Source organism: Aulostomus chinensis, chromosome 2 (genome assembly GCF_037954235.1).
Source record: "Aulostomus chinensis isolate RoL2024-O1b breed Wild chromosome 2, RoL_Achi_v1.0, whole genome shotgun sequence".
In the NCBI taxonomy this organism is placed as follows: domain Eukaryota; kingdom Metazoa; phylum Chordata; class Actinopteri; order Syngnathiformes; family Aulostomidae; genus Aulostomus; species Aulostomus chinensis.
The window spans coordinates 26,839,761-26,856,955 of NC_141321.1; the positions used below are offsets into that span (position 1 = coordinate 26,839,761).

At 42.0% G+C, this 17,195-nt stretch overlaps 1 protein-coding gene across 4 annotated transcripts in view; it reads left to right on the forward strand.

Annotated features, from left to right (window-relative positions):
- The window catches only part of LOC147269620 (semaphorin-4B-like), a 57,288-nt gene extending 52,842 nt beyond the window's left edge, over positions 1-4,446 (forward strand). For all 4 annotated transcript variants that reach the window (XM_086187979.1, XM_086187971.1, XM_086187962.1 and 1 more), the window contains 3 exons: positions 729-886; positions 1,507-1,598; positions 2,831-4,446. In XM_086187979.1, coding sequence (XP_086044105.1) covers positions 729-886; positions 1,507-1,598; positions 2,831-3,603 — 1,023 coding nt within the window. In that variant the 3' untranslated portion in view covers positions 3,604-4,446. The remainder of the gene's footprint in view (positions 1-728; positions 887-1,506; positions 1,599-2,830) is intronic.
- Positions 4,447-17,195: the final 12,749 nt, after the last annotated feature.

Genomic DNA, 17,195 nt, shown 5'->3' on the forward strand with positions numbered 1-17,195 from the left:
GGGATATGAAAGACTAACAAAACATCCACATGATTATTCCTGTAATATACGGCTGGATTAGAGGTCTAAATATAGACTCTATTTGGATAACAAAGGCATCAACGTTATATTAACCTCCTCTACACAATAATGAGATATAGGGTGTGTGTGTGTGTGTGTGTGTGTGTGTGTGTGTATGTATATATATATATATATATGTGTGTATATATGTGTGTATATATGTGTGTATATATATATATGTGTGTGTGTATATATATATATATGTGTGTGTGTGTGTGTGTATATATATATATATATATATATATATGACATTCATTGAGGTAAAGGATTCCCTAGCCCCTCACCCTAAACCTAACCATCTTAACTGACTTCCGAACCATAAACCTAACCATAACTCTATTCTAACCTCGACCCTCAAACAAGTCTTGACCTTCACATGACCCTTTGAAGATGTGAGGACCAGCTAAAATGTCCTCACTCTGTTGGTTACACACACACATTTATGTCAGCCTCAGCCTTTGTGAACATGGTTGCCATCTGTCTTTGACCAAAATCACTCAGCTGGTACAAGGAAAGGCACATCTGGCCTTCGTCAGTCCTGTGTTTAGGTTACAGTGTTCTCTTGATCTGATTGTTTTTCTCCTTCTGGGATTAAAATTTAAGCAAAAGCAGGGCTGAGCTCATCTTTTGGCTGAAAAGTTGGTATCACACGTGTTTCTCCCTTACAGGGCCTGTTGTTCGTGTCGTCCTACTCCGGGCTGGTGGAGGTTCCTGTGGCCAACTGTTCCAACTATCTGAGCTGTGGAGAGTGTGTGTTGTCCAGAGACCCCTACTGCGCCTGGACCGGCCGGCAGTGTCAGGACGTCAGGATGGCCCCACCTGACAGGTAGATAGCATAATTTGCAAACCATGAGGCAAAGTTTGCAAACCCTGATACTTGTATGTACATTGTTTATGTTTCTGTGTAGCACAATTGACCCAGCTGTATTTAACATGAGTTAAATACATTATTACCTGTTGCTTCCCAAACAAAAGAATGATATGAAAATAATGAAAGACATGTAAATGAGCAAAAGAAAATTAATAGATCATTTCATTCATTCATTCATTCATTCATTCATTCGCGATGACCAGTCTACCTGCAAAATATCATGGGTTCCTTCTTGGGCCTTTATTCACCCGTCTGGCATATGTATTGAAAATCAGCCTCATAGCTTTTGTGTAATCCTGCTCAAACACAAACAGGCAAACCAAAGAAAACACGACCTCCTCGGCCGAGGTTTTAAACAAAAACAAAGGTGCCATAAACATAGCGTCCGCTCACGCACTTGCACAACTAGCTGTTAAAAGAAGGCAGGTCATTCAGTCATGATGATGAGGCTGTTTTTATTGCTTCTAAATGAAAGACTTGGGGGGGGGGGGGATAAATGACTGTGTCCACACAAGGTGTTTTATTACAGCTTAAAAAACAACATTGTTATTTTGTTTGTAATGTTTTGTTCTCAGTCACTGGCAGCAGGACGTGGAGGAGGCTGATACTTCAGCGATTTGTAACAGGACATTTACCAGCCCCAGATCTGCCAGACCAGCAGCTTCCCGTGAGTGGGTCTTCTCTGTGTAGCAGTCTTTAATTAAAGTTTTGTCAGCCACCTCTTCAATAGCCCAACAACTCGCACATAAAGTTGTCAGGAAAAGAAGCTGTTGTGGCAGGTTCCTGTAATGCCAAATAACTCAAGGGTTGTTGTGTCTATAAAAGTTTAAAGCTAAAAACTGCAGTTCATGTAAATTATATCACACAAAGCTGCCCACAATACCTGTAATTCACTCCTTGTTGCTTTTCTTCACCTTTGTACTATTAAATAAAGAAGCTGTAACACGTTATTTAAAGATTTTGATGCTGGGCACACACTACAGGATAATCAGGGGGGGTTTTGACTCGAGGCTGGTCTGATCTGCTCAGATGATCTGGTAGTGTGAGCTGGTAACAGATCGATCCTTCAGCCCCTCATCTGCTCACACCCATCGGGCTGCCCCAAAAGAGTTAGAAACGTGTTTTATGTCTTGAATTTTATATCTGGATTATTACGTCAGCACTTCCCTTTCTGAACCACAACAGCCAATGAGAAAGAAGTAGCTGAAAGTGTCACCAAGCAACAGTAAACTTTGTAGCATTTGAGGCTAATGTTACCTGGTACTTTATGCTGCTGCTCGGTGCTATCAGTAAAACTGACGCTGTCTTCAGAATCCATGTTGACCCCATCTCCCTTAATATTTTACCTCCCGACTCATTTGGCAATCTGCTTTTTTTTCCCCTCCTCTTGCTTGGGAGCGCGACCACAGCGACTTATTCCGCTGCATCAGTCTCTGTTTAGTTCACGTCTGCTTCCTCGTGACATCACGTGAACTACATCACGTGAGCCTTTACGCTACTCCCTCCAGTACGATAATCTCAATAAAATGTGTGCATGTTTGAGATTAGAGAGAACATCTTCCAAGATTCTCTACAACTGTGTGTTGCAGTCAGATTAAAGAATTTGACAGGATTTAAACCCCTGTAGCGTGGGCCCAGCTTTAGAGGTGCTGCTAGGTGAAATTGTCTTCCTTTGCACAGAGCCATGCAAGCTGTTGCTTATTGCCTCCCCTCTAATCTGACAGGCTGCAAGCTTTATCTTCATATTTAATGGACTTTCTGTTTGAAAGCGGTCACACACTTTTCATTCAATTATCAGCATGTAGGCAAATTGGCATGAGTCCCCAAATGCTCCTCAGTATTGGGCTTAATTCATATGTGTTTTACGTATGTGTATATATTTTCTTGACTGTGTAATAGGTGGCTCCCACTGCCAGCTCATCACCATCCCAGCCAACACGTTCCGAGTCCTGCCCTGCAAGCTGCGCTCCAACCTGGCACAAAGAAGATGGCGCTACAGCGCCAGCGCCAGCCAGTTCCTCTACGCGACTCCTGAAGGCAACTTAGTAGTGGTGGCACAGGCTGACAAGATTGAGACGTACGAGTGCTGGTCAGAGGAGGAGAGCTTCCACCAGCTGTTGGCCAACTACTGTGTGAGAGCAGAGCCCCACCAGGAAAGCACCACCATGATTGGTCACTCCCGTACACCACACATAAGGCGAGAGGAGACAATCATCCTGCCCGGCGAGTCCCGTTCTGAGCAGGTCCACACAAAGACATACTGGAACGAACTGATTGTGGTGTGCGCCTTGTTGGCATTCTCCCTCGTGGTGTTTTCCTTGTTCGTCATCTACAGGAACCGTGATCATATGAAGTCCATGCTGAAGCAGGGTGAGTGCCCCAACATGCAGCAGAAGAAGCCGAGGATAGTGGGAAAGCCCGCAGAGAGCTTACCTCTTAATGGTAACACTATCCCTGTTTCCACCTCCGACCACAAGGGCTACCAGACATTAAATGACAACTACATCTGCAGCACACCCACCCACGAGTCCTCGCCAGACAACAGCAAGAGCTTCTCAGAGGCGTCCGACAGGCGGCCTCTTAATTTGAAGGAGAGCCACGTGGAATACTCCCCGACCTGCCCTCGGCCCAGAGTGCGGTTAGGCTCGGAGATTAAAGACTCAATTGTATGAGAGCATAGTGCAGGCGATATGGCGCCACCCTGTATCTCCATGAAAGATACAGTCGAGCAAAGGAAAGGAGACCCTGACATCCTGCTACGTTGCAGCACATCTTTCATTTCGGTCATCTTTGTTCTGTGATCCATGCGGAGGTCATTTCGTTTATCCATTTCCACTCCAAAGCCAGAGGTTGGTCCAAGTTCCTTTGGGAGTCAAGAAGAAGCAACACAACACTCTAGTTTCAACCAACCACGAATCATGGCAGCTGCTAAGGAGTTATACGTCTTTTGTTCGTGTCATTCTCATACAGTAGCTCGTGTGTGTGTGTGTGTGTGTGTGTGTGTGAGTGTGTGAGAGAGAGAGAGAGAGAGAGAGAGTACGCTGGACAATGCGTGGGAAGAAAATACACAATATCTCCCAACATCAGTATTTATCACAGAATCTCCTTCAATATGCAAGACGCTCCACTAGTTGATGTCCACCACGTGACACAAACAGACGATAACTTATGAATATTGATATACTGCCCGGCCTCATGTAGGTATGTGTGTCCTCTCTCACACTAAATATGCTTCTGTTGTCATGCAGGCACCATACTAGAACGCATGTCGCTCACCAAGAGTTCAGGTTTAGGAGAATAAAATGCATGCGATGCATACGCAAGCCAGAAGCACATTTGTTCCCTTTTGCCTGGTAAATGTCGTGACTGTGAGAAGATGGGAGACGAGGAGAGAAGAGGACAATGGAACTGCAACTGAACGACAGATGAAAGTTCCTTCAGTGGGCACGAACGATGCTCCTCCTGAATTTATGCTGTTGTCGTTCACCTGTAACTGCACTCTGGACCATTAGTGCAGGTGGGTGGGTGGGTGGGTGGGGGCTGTTCCTCTAAATCTTTGCTCATGTGAGACTGACTTGCAGGTACCATGATTTGGTTCTAAATGGACACACATGCAGTGTTTATGAAAGAGACCTGACATTTTTATGCTGAACAAAGAGGACAACAAAAACACAAGAGCCAAGAAAAAAAAAGGGGGAGGGGGGGTGTCAACATCTCTCTCATGTTCAGGGCAGCACCAAATCATCATGTGCACTGTGCCAAAAAACAAAACAAAAAAAACTAACTTGATTGTCTTATCTAAATGCAATAGTGCCATTCTGTATGAAGACCACTCCCATCTCATGCCTTGTGTTGATCACTGTCAAAGAGAACATTATGATGGAATCAGAGGTGGGTTTCACTAAAGATCCACGGCACCAATAATAAATAAATGTGAAGTGCAAGGTTGGAGTGTTCTCTGAGACTATTGGAACTTTTCAAGCTGGGATGACTTTCTCAGAAAAGCGAAGGTTATCATAAGATGGTCATTTGAGACAACATTCTGCAGTTTTCCTCCAACCACTGGCGTCAGTATTTTCACTGAAATCCACAACTTCTTTGATTGAGCTTGCTGAGCGCTGACATTACAAACATGGCATCTTTTTAGGTCAATTTAACCGCTAATAAGCCCACTCAACATGAAAAGGTCACAGAACAACTGTGTGTATTTTGTGGTCTTGTATCCAGACTGCATCAGCACTGTGTAGTGAAGTAGACGCGCACAGCTCTGTATTAGCTCAATAATAATCCCCCGCAGCTTACATGGCGTACATACATGGCATTCTTCTCACTCAGTCAGACGTTAATGTGAAAGCACAAGTAATCAGGGTGTTGAATACTTACAGGTTTGCACACATTTCAATAAAAACCAGAGCATATTCCAAGAAATGCGACTACTGAGGCAAAGTGTGGCTGCTAAGGAACATGATTTTTTATTTTAGAAAACAGGGACCAGTGCAGCCATTATGAACACTCTTGCACCCACATTGCTTAGACTTTTGAGACTTAAAGCAGAATTTTCCAAAGATGTAGGGAGCTGGTAGTGTGTAAATCAGAAATTTAAAAAAAAAAAAAACATTTAGGAATAATATGGCACCACCTGTCTTAGAACACACCATTGATCCATATATTTCAGTATAATGCAGAATCTGCTATTTTGAACACTGAGCAAATGACGACATGCTATGTAACAAGTTGACAACGTAATTGCACAGCATAGAGCGCAACAGCGGTCAGTGTTTCTCTTTATTTTTTGTTGAGTATACAGTATCTGTGCTTAATATTGTGTGTTTTTAAGGGACCTTGTGCAAGATGTGTTGTAGAGCTAGTCTTGAACCTAGAGAGTGAACACTGCTGACCTTTTTTCACAATATTTCACTGCCTACAGTTCTCCTCTTGTACACAATACTGCAATTTTCCCCATGCTGGTAACTCAGCACCTGGGCTGCATCAAGCATGTGAGAGCAGGAGTGGTTTTATTTTCAAGCTATAGACTGACTGGGAAATATGCCTTTATAGAGCGAATGTTAGATGAGAAGATTTTTCTGCAGCTTGACAGTACAGTTCTTAAAAATTGTATGTGTTTGTTGTGCTGCTACTTAGATTCGGTTACTTTGGGCTAAGCTAAGTTTAGCTTAAAGGAACAAGCCAACTTTTTTAGAAAATACATTCATTTACATCCTCCTCAGAGGCAAAAAAAAACAAAACATGTTGGATACCTTTCCTTCCCCAGTACTTGCAGTAGCAAGCTGAGCCCCACAGAGATCTGCCGACCACTAGTTAGCTTTGCGCAATGAAGAGTAGTGGATGGGCAGGTTAGCATATATGTCTTCCCCACTCAGCTTCCAAAACCTATAGATCCAACTCTCTGAATTCTGGTTCAGACAAATGATATCTTGATATGTAAACATTCTAATCCTCTTCTACAAAATCTGTCATGATTAGTACCAGCGGTTACTCTTCTAGTTATCAGCAAATGTTTAATTTTGCTAGCCAAGATTTCGAGGTGTTGCATCAAATCTTTGCACCCTGTCAGGAGGTAGTTCCGGCTATGTATGTTGTTATGAGCAATCCTAGTTCTGTTCGTGCAGATAAAGACTGTTCGGGAGAAATATATATCTTAGATTTTTCTCTGACTGAGGTATGCTAACATTTCCCACCCACTTCCCATTTCATTACGCCAAGCTAATTAGCAGTAAGCAGGTCCATGTTGCACCCACAGGAGAGAAGAGCATATACTTTCTTGTCTCACTCTGGGGAGGAAAGCAAAAAGCATATTTCCCAAAATAGGCGCCGTGTTCTTTTCATCTTCTGTCCTTAAATGTAATGTCTGTTACATTTGGTTACTCCTTGACAGAGCCAAGCTAGCAGTCTTGTGCTAAGCTGATATGAGCGACATCAATCTTGTCATCTAACTCTAAGAAAGAGAACAAATGAACCTAAATTGAATGGATAAATTAACTCCTATTCTGAAGCCTTCAGTGTAGATTGTTCTCTTCATAATGGGTTCTCTCCTGTGTTCCCTTGATGGATATGGCACATAATGGGAAAATGACTTGTGGTCCTGTGTTCCCCACATCTAACATAGGACCCTGGGAGAGCTTGGATGTAGAGACAGATTAAATGCAGATGTTAAGTTTTGTTGTCATCTTTACAATAACAATGAAAACGTTCCTCTTCTTCTTACCCAGGTCAGTGTAGGCTATAAAATGGTTTAAAGACTTTAGGTAAATAGACGTGCTCCCTTTGTAACCACATCTAAGAAAGAATTTCTATAAATAATGTTTCTGGAGCTTCTTGGCAGCCTGCTTTCAGATGCTTGATGGATAACATCACAACATACATTCAAAATGCCTTTACAGTAAGTCGTTCTGCCTTTAGCCATGTGCCGCATCGTACCACCCAGCAGTGACCTCGCCAACAGAAATGTGGTGAATGGTGTGATTGTAGCCCTCTGTGGGCACGCTTAAATCCACAACACAACACGGGTCAACAGTAGTACAGGTTCACACAAACCACCATACCTGCAAACCACAAACACTGGGAGCCGCTCAAAATAAATTAGTAATTTAATCTCACAAGGAAAGCACTTCAATCAAAAGAAAAATCATCATCGTTCCTACAGTCTGAAAAGCAAAAGTACATTTCCATTCGACCTCAATTGTCCATGACGCTAAAAAGTAAATACTCTTCACGTCAAGAATATTAATTAATGACGAGCTTTTCGTTAAAAAGCAAATAACATTGTGATCGATGCTTCGTTTTGAGTGGCTCCTCAGTAATGCAACAATACTGTACTGGACATGAATGTAGCCAAATATATCACACTTGCAATATCTTTGATGATATGACCGTCTATTTTCCTAAGCTGGCTTCGGTAGGCCATCGCAACTTCTTTTCAGTATTAAACTGTCCTTCTAGCACAATAGAAGTAATGAATCGTCTGTGCTACATGATGCAGAGCTGCAGAAACACAGCTCCATATGCTCCATACCGGCTCAACCGTGAGACTCAGCAGCAGCTTTGCCTCAGCATACTGAACACCATCAACTTAGTTGACTGAATATTAGACAAATGTGGTCTTGCCTGCATGATTTCATTTTTATTTGTTGTGTACAAATAATTGTGAACTGTATTTTTTGTACCATTGAGATTGTGACTGTTGTTTTTATTATATTGTACATAAAAAGCACTTTATTTTAATTTTTTAAGATAAATGAATAAAATAAATGTTTTGACAGATGTATGTGTGAGTCCACTTTATGCTGTAAGGTGCTGTGTTTGTCTTAGCATCAATGATGACCAGAGCTAAGAGAGAGTAGCGGTAGCTGGTTTACTGTAGTGCCACTTTTGAATATAATGTAAAAGAACATTTCCCATAAACCTCATTTGATGAAACTGCACTTTTGAACCTTATTTTCCCAACCAGCGTCTTGCATTTTGCCCCCTTGACCAGCAGAGGTCTCTTTTGCATAGAACAATGCTACTTAAAATTTCGTTATTTGAAGCAAAACACACGCGCATGATCTTTTTGACGGACATCGAGTAATCTTGACCACATCTGTTGCACACATTAATTCCTAACATTCCTCCTCACTAGAATTTCATTGACTGTCACTTGACATCTGCAAACATTCACTTTGTTTGGATGATTCACAGCTTACAGTATTACAATGAGGCCACGTTGCAGATGGTGTCTCCTGAGAGACAAATGCTTTGCTGCAATGGCAGACGCATGTTTTGAGTTTCTGACACTGCTGTAAGCGGGTTTAATACTCATCTTTCATGCAGTGTAGACAGAGATGCAACACGCGAGGTTCTTACACTGCTTCCTGGAGCAACTTGTGTGGATGCCTGGTTATACAGCTTACGTATCTTTAAAGAAGAAAAATGTGTATCCTTTTATATTTCACTTTTCGAAGGGACAGGTGTCAATAAAAACTTCAGCTGTGGTGATTATCCATCAGATGTGAGTCTCAAACCACTGATTTAAACTTATTCCAACCAGTCACCACATTTCAGATCACCACTTTTCTGTTCTGCAAAATACAATGAGTCTGAGTGTTTGATACAGAATTCTTTATAATCAGACAATACAGTAATCTTCTGATATATACTGTTAGTCAAAAGCTGTGTCCTACCTTCTTTCCAAATGTAAGTGGCGCGATACTAAACATTTGTTTTTTGCTCCTGAATTTGTCCTGCTCTCCAAGTTCACGTTGACACACTCCCTTTATTTTCATTCCCTTCCAATAATGGATCGGGACCAGATGGTTTCAGAAACATCAAAAGGGGCCTCGACAGTCTGGTCTTGTTTGAAACATTCTAGGACATGTGGGCACGTCGAGGTTGGAGATGATAATACAGGAGGTGAGTACACAAGCACAATCGCTGCAGTGACTAAAGAAGAGACTGTTGAGGAAGTGGGAGATAAAACAGATGACATTCAAAGCCATAAATTCTGTACAGCCTGAGGCTTGCAGGATTGGAGCAAGACTGTGGTAACTTCAGGTTCAACCAGGGGTTTTTCTCCATTACTAAGGTGGCGCACTTTTTTTGGAGAAACTTATGCTGTGAACCCAACCTTCTCCTTAGCAGGGTGACAGTTGATGGTTACTCAAGTTTAGAGTTTTGTAATACCGGTATATTCATTAAGGGCATCTGTTTCACCCCTAGAAATAAAAAGAGGCACACATTTAAGTTGAAGTTACTGTTAAACATTTTGGGAGTTCAAATCTGTATACATTACATTTTAGTGCAAGGGATGTTTTTCTCTCTATATGTATCATAAAGCCCTGTGATGCAAAAGGGTGAATTCAAGCTCACAGGGGGAAAAGAAACAACCACTTTTCTTATTCCAGCTCCGTCTTCCTCCCTTCCAGCTGTGCATTGTCTATATACTTTTCTATATATTTTATGTAGAGCTGGAGCTGTCACTTGGAACTTGGATATCTTCGGTCATGTCCTGCAAGAACTGTTCACCAAACATTATCACTTACACCAAGAGAGTGTGAATTGAAAGTAGCAGCCGTTCTGTTCTTTGACTCCCAATCAGCTCCATCCCTCCCTCGTGTTCTCCCACGTTTCTTCAGGTGAGCAGCATTTTAGTTTGGCTTTCTGTTTCAGCCATTGCCATGTCATCTGTTCAGTTTTCTTCTTGTTCTTTGTGCCGCTCACCTGCTTGCCAATCACTCTTATTTGTTAGTTTGCAAGTTTGGTTCGTTCATTTTGATTATTAAACATATTCACTCGGTTCTAAAAAGCCTGCCTCATCTCTGCATTCAGGTCTTTCCGCACCACCGACCCTGACAGCTTCAGGGGGAGTAAACCTCCTTGTATCTGTTAAATCATCAAGAGGGGTAAGAGGGTTTGCACATTTGCACACAAACAGCATGGGGCACTGAGACAGGAGACACATTCATTTTCAGCTGTCTCACCACGATCATGATCACACCAGCTTTGTTTGTTAAAAGTCCTCTTGGATGCATCCGGATCATTGAGGTAACTGTACATTCACCAAATTTGGAGGTTGGTTCAGCTAATGCAGTATCCCACAAGCCAACATGAGGGTTTTAATGTTCAGTCTGTGCTGATTCTTTGACAAAGGTGTTGATTGTAATGGTTGTTTTAAAGGCTGTATTTTGTGGGGCTGTTGAACCGTAATGAGTCACTGAGAGCTGTTCCTGTTATATTCAGCCTCACACATGAGGCAGATTCTGTTTCCACAATGATTAAAATTGCAATGTCCCCATGAATTAACTGTGACCCACCCCGTGTACGCCAAAGTCCTGGGTGTATCTCCCAGGTCCAGCAGGGTCACAGACTACCCCACCCTACATGTCTTAAGCAGGGGAGCCCTCTCCTGTCACTCTCTTGTTTTTTTCTCCTCTTGTGGTAAACAATTTTACAGTCACTCCTGTGTTCGCTACACATAACTCTGAAGCTCTTGTTGTTCCTCCCTTGCTCCCCAGTGCGTGATCAGATCTGCCCAAAGTGACACAGTGATACTGCAAAGTCAGGTGCATTCAGAGAGTTGGCAGGTTTTTTTATAAGCTTTTCTTTCTTTCTTTCTTTGACTGCAGCAACTGTGTTTCTTTTAGCCTGTGGAGGGTTATTACTTGTTCTGAGGTAACCCAGCAGCTCTAGACTGTCGCCAAGTGTCAATTTATGGATGTGTGCAGGTTTACAGTTACCATAGCTTTAAATTACCAGGAAAAATGTGTAAAGTGTTGGTTTCATAAATGTGGTTTTAGAGGAGCAAGAAAGCAAATGCAGATTCTTGGAAAGGCAGGAAACGGTTTAGAGGTGTATTAGTTAAAGAAAATAAACCTGGGCTTTCTCAGAGTAACCTGCTTGAGTCCAAACAGAAGTGGAGAGTCCATGCTGAGAACGTCCAAACACATAGGCAATCATGCCGGAACTGGCAGACGGAAGAAAGTGAAGCCCCCAGACTAAATACACCGGGAAGGTAATGAGAAGCAGGTGAAACCAGTCAGAGCTAGGCAGGAAACACACAAGGACAGGAAGTAAATCACCACATACACCCAAAAAACATGCTTTTAAAATAAAACAAGGAAGTTAAAGGGTTTCTTAAATGAATTTCTGAAACACTGAAGGCTCTAAAGAAGTTTAAAAAAAAATCCAAAACAAAGGATTCTCCTCCAAAAAATTAACTTAAGTTGTGGCTCTGTTTTTGATGTTGCTTTTGTCAGTTTGATTTTGCGTCTCTTCTCAGCAGGAGTGGTCTTTTTTCTGCCAGGATACAATGAAAACAGAGGTATGTGGTGAAATGTTTTACAAAAGATTCTTTATTTTCTCTGACAAAAATGCAGCATATCCTTAGATTTACAAGCCTTGACCAAACAAATATTTGCCAATTTTTTCTTGAAATGATAAATGGAAGTTAAAATCATCAATATTCTTTCAGTCGATTCATTGATTTAACTAATTGTTTCAGCTCTCGTCTGGAGTTGGATGATCTTTTTGCATTCCTCTTTTAATAATAGCCTTGAATCCAGCGATCTTCATGACTGAGTCTGTTAGGGTACAGCAGATGGAAAATGATTTCAGGGTTTACAGTATATTGTTTACAGTAGCTTGATGTTAGCTTCTTGAGGTATATGAGCAAGTCTCAGGGAGCAGAGTCCAGTGACACATCCATCAGGCTGGCTAGCAGATAAACAGCACCTTATTGATGTCCTGGTGCCCCTGCTGAGATCAGCTGTCAGCAGGAATGATCGGCCTCCTTCCTCACACGCATGCGTGCGTGTATGCACGCATGCATGTGTGTGTGTGTGTGTGAGAGAGAGAGAGAGAGAGAGAGAGAGACGGTTCTGATCAATATAAAAAAGGATGTTCAGAGCTGAGAGCTTTAATCCAATTCCCTCTCAATGACACCTTAAACAAATATAAATGCGTCAAAATCTTATTTTTTCTAACCTTTATTCTTCATCTCCAAATCCCTCAGATATCATTTTGACGGCTTGTGACAAATAACATTCACTTCCAGTGCCGGTAGCTCATCCGTCACCTCACCAGCCATCTGATGAGGAGCAAAGACTGTAATTTGCTCTTCATTATTAACAAATCACTGCACTGTGAAAAGTGCCCTTTGTTTGCCTCAGCCTGGAAAACAATTACAGCCAGCTTGCATCTCAGCTGTGATTGCATTGCATATTTAATGGCAACGGTTCGCTGATGAAAGTGAAAAGCAGATATACATGAAATGGAAGGAATGAGGAGATCTGTGACATGAAACATCTCATATTACACACCATCCTGTTACATGAAAACTGAGCTGAGTTCACATTCTGTAAAACTGGAATTCTTGATGATTTTAATTCGTATGTTTTATGTTGTGTGAAATTTGCATGTTTTTTGCTCATTTTTTTCATTTGGATGTTTAGCTGAAACGGCCAATAAAAACATACAGTTTATAGAGGCAGTTTTGTGTGTTTGTGTGTGTGTGTGTGTGTGTGTGTGTGTGTGTGTGTGTGTGTGTGTGTGTGTGTGTGTGTGCATGGTTTGAAATGTTCAGCACCATTAAACAAGAGTGAGGTAGAGGGAAAATGTTCTCCATATGCATTGATGGGCGCATGGTAGCGTTCAGAGATCATTATCATCCTGAGAGTGTTTCACGAGTGTTTCCCCACAGTTCTGTATCACATTCAACAGCTTCATAGAATCATGTCGTGCCATGATATTGGAATTATAATTGCATCATGAAATATTTACAAACATGTGAAATCTCATTAACACCGAGTGTGGATCGGACCGATTCTTGGTTGAGGAGATTGGATGTATGTACCTCCTCTCCTCATTATTTAAGGCAGTATAATCAGGAGACAGTTTCCATGACAATGCATTGTGTTAGAACCAGACATATTCTAAACAGTTTGAAATATTTATTCATAATGTGATAGCAAAGTATCGCACCACACCACCCAGAACCTACTGAGACAGGAGGAGTGCCTGACTGTGGCTGCGTGAATCGGCCACATCGTGAATGGGGGAGTCATGTTTTTCAAAAGGAATTTTTGAGAAATGTATTCATTGTCCATCCTCCCCAGGGCCAGATACCTGTCTCTCATCTAACAGTGCAGTGGGGAGCTGAGACCCACTGACACCAGCTGAATGCTAGTTAGCTTAGTCCAGTGAACTGTTTTGTATGGACTGTGTAGCATCCTCTGTGTTGCCTGCTCAGCTTCCACTGCGCACGGGTTGTGTGGATTCAGTCCTGTTTCAAGTTGTCCCTGTAGAGGACAGCTCATGCAGGCCCGAACCCCGTCAGTGGCCCTGCGGAACTCACTGAGACATCTTAGCTGTCAGTATGTACCAAATAGTCACACAGCTTTATTGTTGTCAAGCAGGTTTTCTTTCTTTGAATTTCTTTGGTTCGCTTTTGGGTGGTACATTTTCATCATGAGCTGAGGATGACTGACTTGCAAATGAGAGAGTGCAGTAGTCTTGTCTTTGGTTGGAATGTGTTTATGTGTCTGTCTGGCTTATGTCTGCAGTTTGAATACATTTAATAAATGTAGGTAAATGCGACAGAATGTTATTGTCCATCATTCATACTTGTGCATTTACACATTATTGAATGCTGATTGTAAATAGAATAAATGAGGTATTTCAGGCTTATTGCAACAGCTCTGCTACCATTATGCATATGTCATCCAGTGCGTCCATATCTCAACAAATTCAGCAGAGAAAGCATAAAGAAATGAGGATTCTTGTATGAATTTAATTAGATTAGACCGGCTGACGCTGTCTTTTCTTCGCATTCTGGATCTCTCATTACTGCCAAGCCCCTCTCTTGGTCTGTTTTAAAGTCTCAAAAATGTGCCTCTCATATCGTTATATTAGGCTGCCGGTTCCACATTAGCCTTGTGAAGGGGAAAAGTTTCTCTGTGACCACAGAAAACTTTAATCAAACCGTGTAGCAAAGAGTAGGATTCGTGACATCACGACTAGATTAGAGCCAGCATGCATCTTATATCCTCCACCATGTTTTCAGTGGGGCTTGCTTGACTTTCTGTTACTAGGATTACACAAAAACTACATGACCTAATTTCACCATACCAGGTGGAAGAGTGTGGTCAGGGTCAATGACGAATTCATTCAATTTTGGGGCAGATCTTTTCAGCACATTGTAGAGAATTTATACCAAGTGTGTGTGTGTGTGTGTGTGTGTGTGTGTGTGTGTGTGTGTGTGTGTGTGTGTGTGTGTGTGTGTGTGTGTGTGTATACTACACACTTATATACTACTCATATACTTACAAAAAAATATATATATATATACACACTTGGTTTGGCTTAGTGGAGTTATGTGCAGAGGTGCCCACAGGTTTGTTGGTTTTTTCCTGCAAGGCCAAGTCAAATCTCAAGTGCTTGGTCTCAAGACCAAATCAATTCAAATGAATCTTTCAAGGGGCAAGTTCAAGTCAAGTCCCCAGCTTCTTGCTCCTCTTACCCATTTCTCCAAATGTAGTAGTAGTAGAAGTAATATCCTACAAACTCCTTCAACCCGCTTTCCGCTCAGTTTATCATTAGCCAGCAGGTGGTGGCACAGGAATGTGGATGAATTACAGTCATGGTGGCAAAGCCAGCACTGGGAAAACACTCAACACCAATCACATCAAGTGAGCCTCCACCAAAGCTAGCAGCAAGCTAATGTGTCGTCCTTGGAGCTGAGATAATGTGTTTGCTAAACCTCAATATGTGATTTTCACATTACTGAGTGACGTGACGCGGTCAATCCAGCATCAGTTATTTTAACTTCACAAGCATTGCATACGGTAGAGCCTTTGTTTGTATGTCACGTGAAAGTGAAATAGACAAAATGTGTGACACGGACACAGGTGTGGGGGTGCTGCAGTGTCTCTGTGGCCATGTCCACCACACCGATGAGTAAGGATGTGCATTAGGGGAGGGAATGTCATGTCATTTAGCATGTCAGATACTTCCTTGATTCACATTGTTCATGAGTCTGAGGAAGTCAGGTGCTGGCACACGTACGTGCAACTTGTAGGCAATGAATGGACTTGGCAGTAAAGAGGCAGAAATCTTCCAACAGATGAAAGTTCGAAATGAAAAATATTTGCATTTAAATAGATTCTAGAGAGGGATATTTTTTGGTCAGTTGATCCGGTGGACCAGTATTCATCCTCCTTTACATCAGTGTTTTATCTCGGTTCCTTAGGAATATTTGGCTCTTTTGCTGCCAAATGTTCCACTTTGTTCACCAGCTCGTGCTGATCATGTAATACACACAGGCTTTGGGAGATTTTCTCGGAAAACCAACTGCCTGCTGTGGCCGAAAAACAACATTAAGAGAGCTTTGAGAGTGAATCACTACGGACGGTGAGGTTGCAGCCAGATAGCTGACAATAAACTGACAGTCACTATAAATCTCCATGAAGTCCAGGGGAGCTGCAGAGTCTGGGGATCATTCTCCGACGACCATCACCATGAGCAGATTGTCAGTTGGTACAGTTAAAAAAAAAAAACTTTGAGAAGTCACTTTAGCAATAAAATGACAGAATCCAGGTTATTCTGTTGTGCGTTTTGCTACAGTTTAAATGTGACCTACTCAAAGCTGAAAGAAGAATATCGCTGATGGTAGCAGATAAGGTTTACATTTACTCAAATATGAGTAAGTTGCTGATCCTGCAGTTGTTTCTCATCACTATTCAGCTCCTGAGCTTCTTTGCTGCTGTCTGAGATAGAAAATGCTACACTGGTGAATTAATTATACGCTCTGTAATCTGAGAACTGCGGATACACACTCTGGATTTCAGGTAGACACTAAATTAGCTTCATGTGCTTTGTGTCTGTCATGACATCCAGCAGGACCGGGGCCTGGCCAGGGTATGCGTGTTTGCTTCAGGGAAATGTTGTGAATGAGATGTCCATCCAACGACCTGAAATATCATTGCATTTGAAAAGACCTGATTCGACAGAATACTGGCTCAAGCACACCTCTTCAGTTCACCATGACGTCGCTAGAAGCCCCTTTTAAGATTAGGTGGTGTTTGCTGCCACCTAGTGGTCAAAACATCACACCCAGGCCTTTGGCAAACTGAGCTACTGTAAATTTGACTGACTTCTGTGTCACACAGCTGCCAAATTAGACAGTTTGTTACTTTTGGAATCAAACAATGGCCTTTTATATTATTGTTTGCATGAATTTGAATCATTTCAATTATCTACTGACTGCACACACCTCAATTCAATTTCCCTGCAGAGGTGGGTGTGTGTTTGAGTGACGACTGATTTTGACACAATTTCTGGGATACAGACACGGTAGAGCCTGATGAACCACCTGTGACGGATCAGTGGACAAATTGAGCGGCAGTGGTTCCAAAAGTTTTCAATACGCCAGCTGAGGTTTTGACCTTCCACTGTCCCTGAAGGTGATTCAGACAAATGTTGCATACACACACACTAAAAGACCTATGAAAGCACACACACAATTCATCTATTTTTAGCGTTCATAAGAAAAAGCTTTGCACTGTAATTGTATTCAATATCTGGACGGTTACAGAGCATCGGAACACAGAAGCTGTGGATGAGCAGCATTAACATAAATCGTCATACATTTCCAAGATCACAAATTTATTTTGTAAAAAACTGCAAAACAAAGATCAGATTACGTCAGCGGATTCTCATTTCATGTTACGCCTGATACCACGGACACACTGAGGCGGGAACTACGTATCAAGTT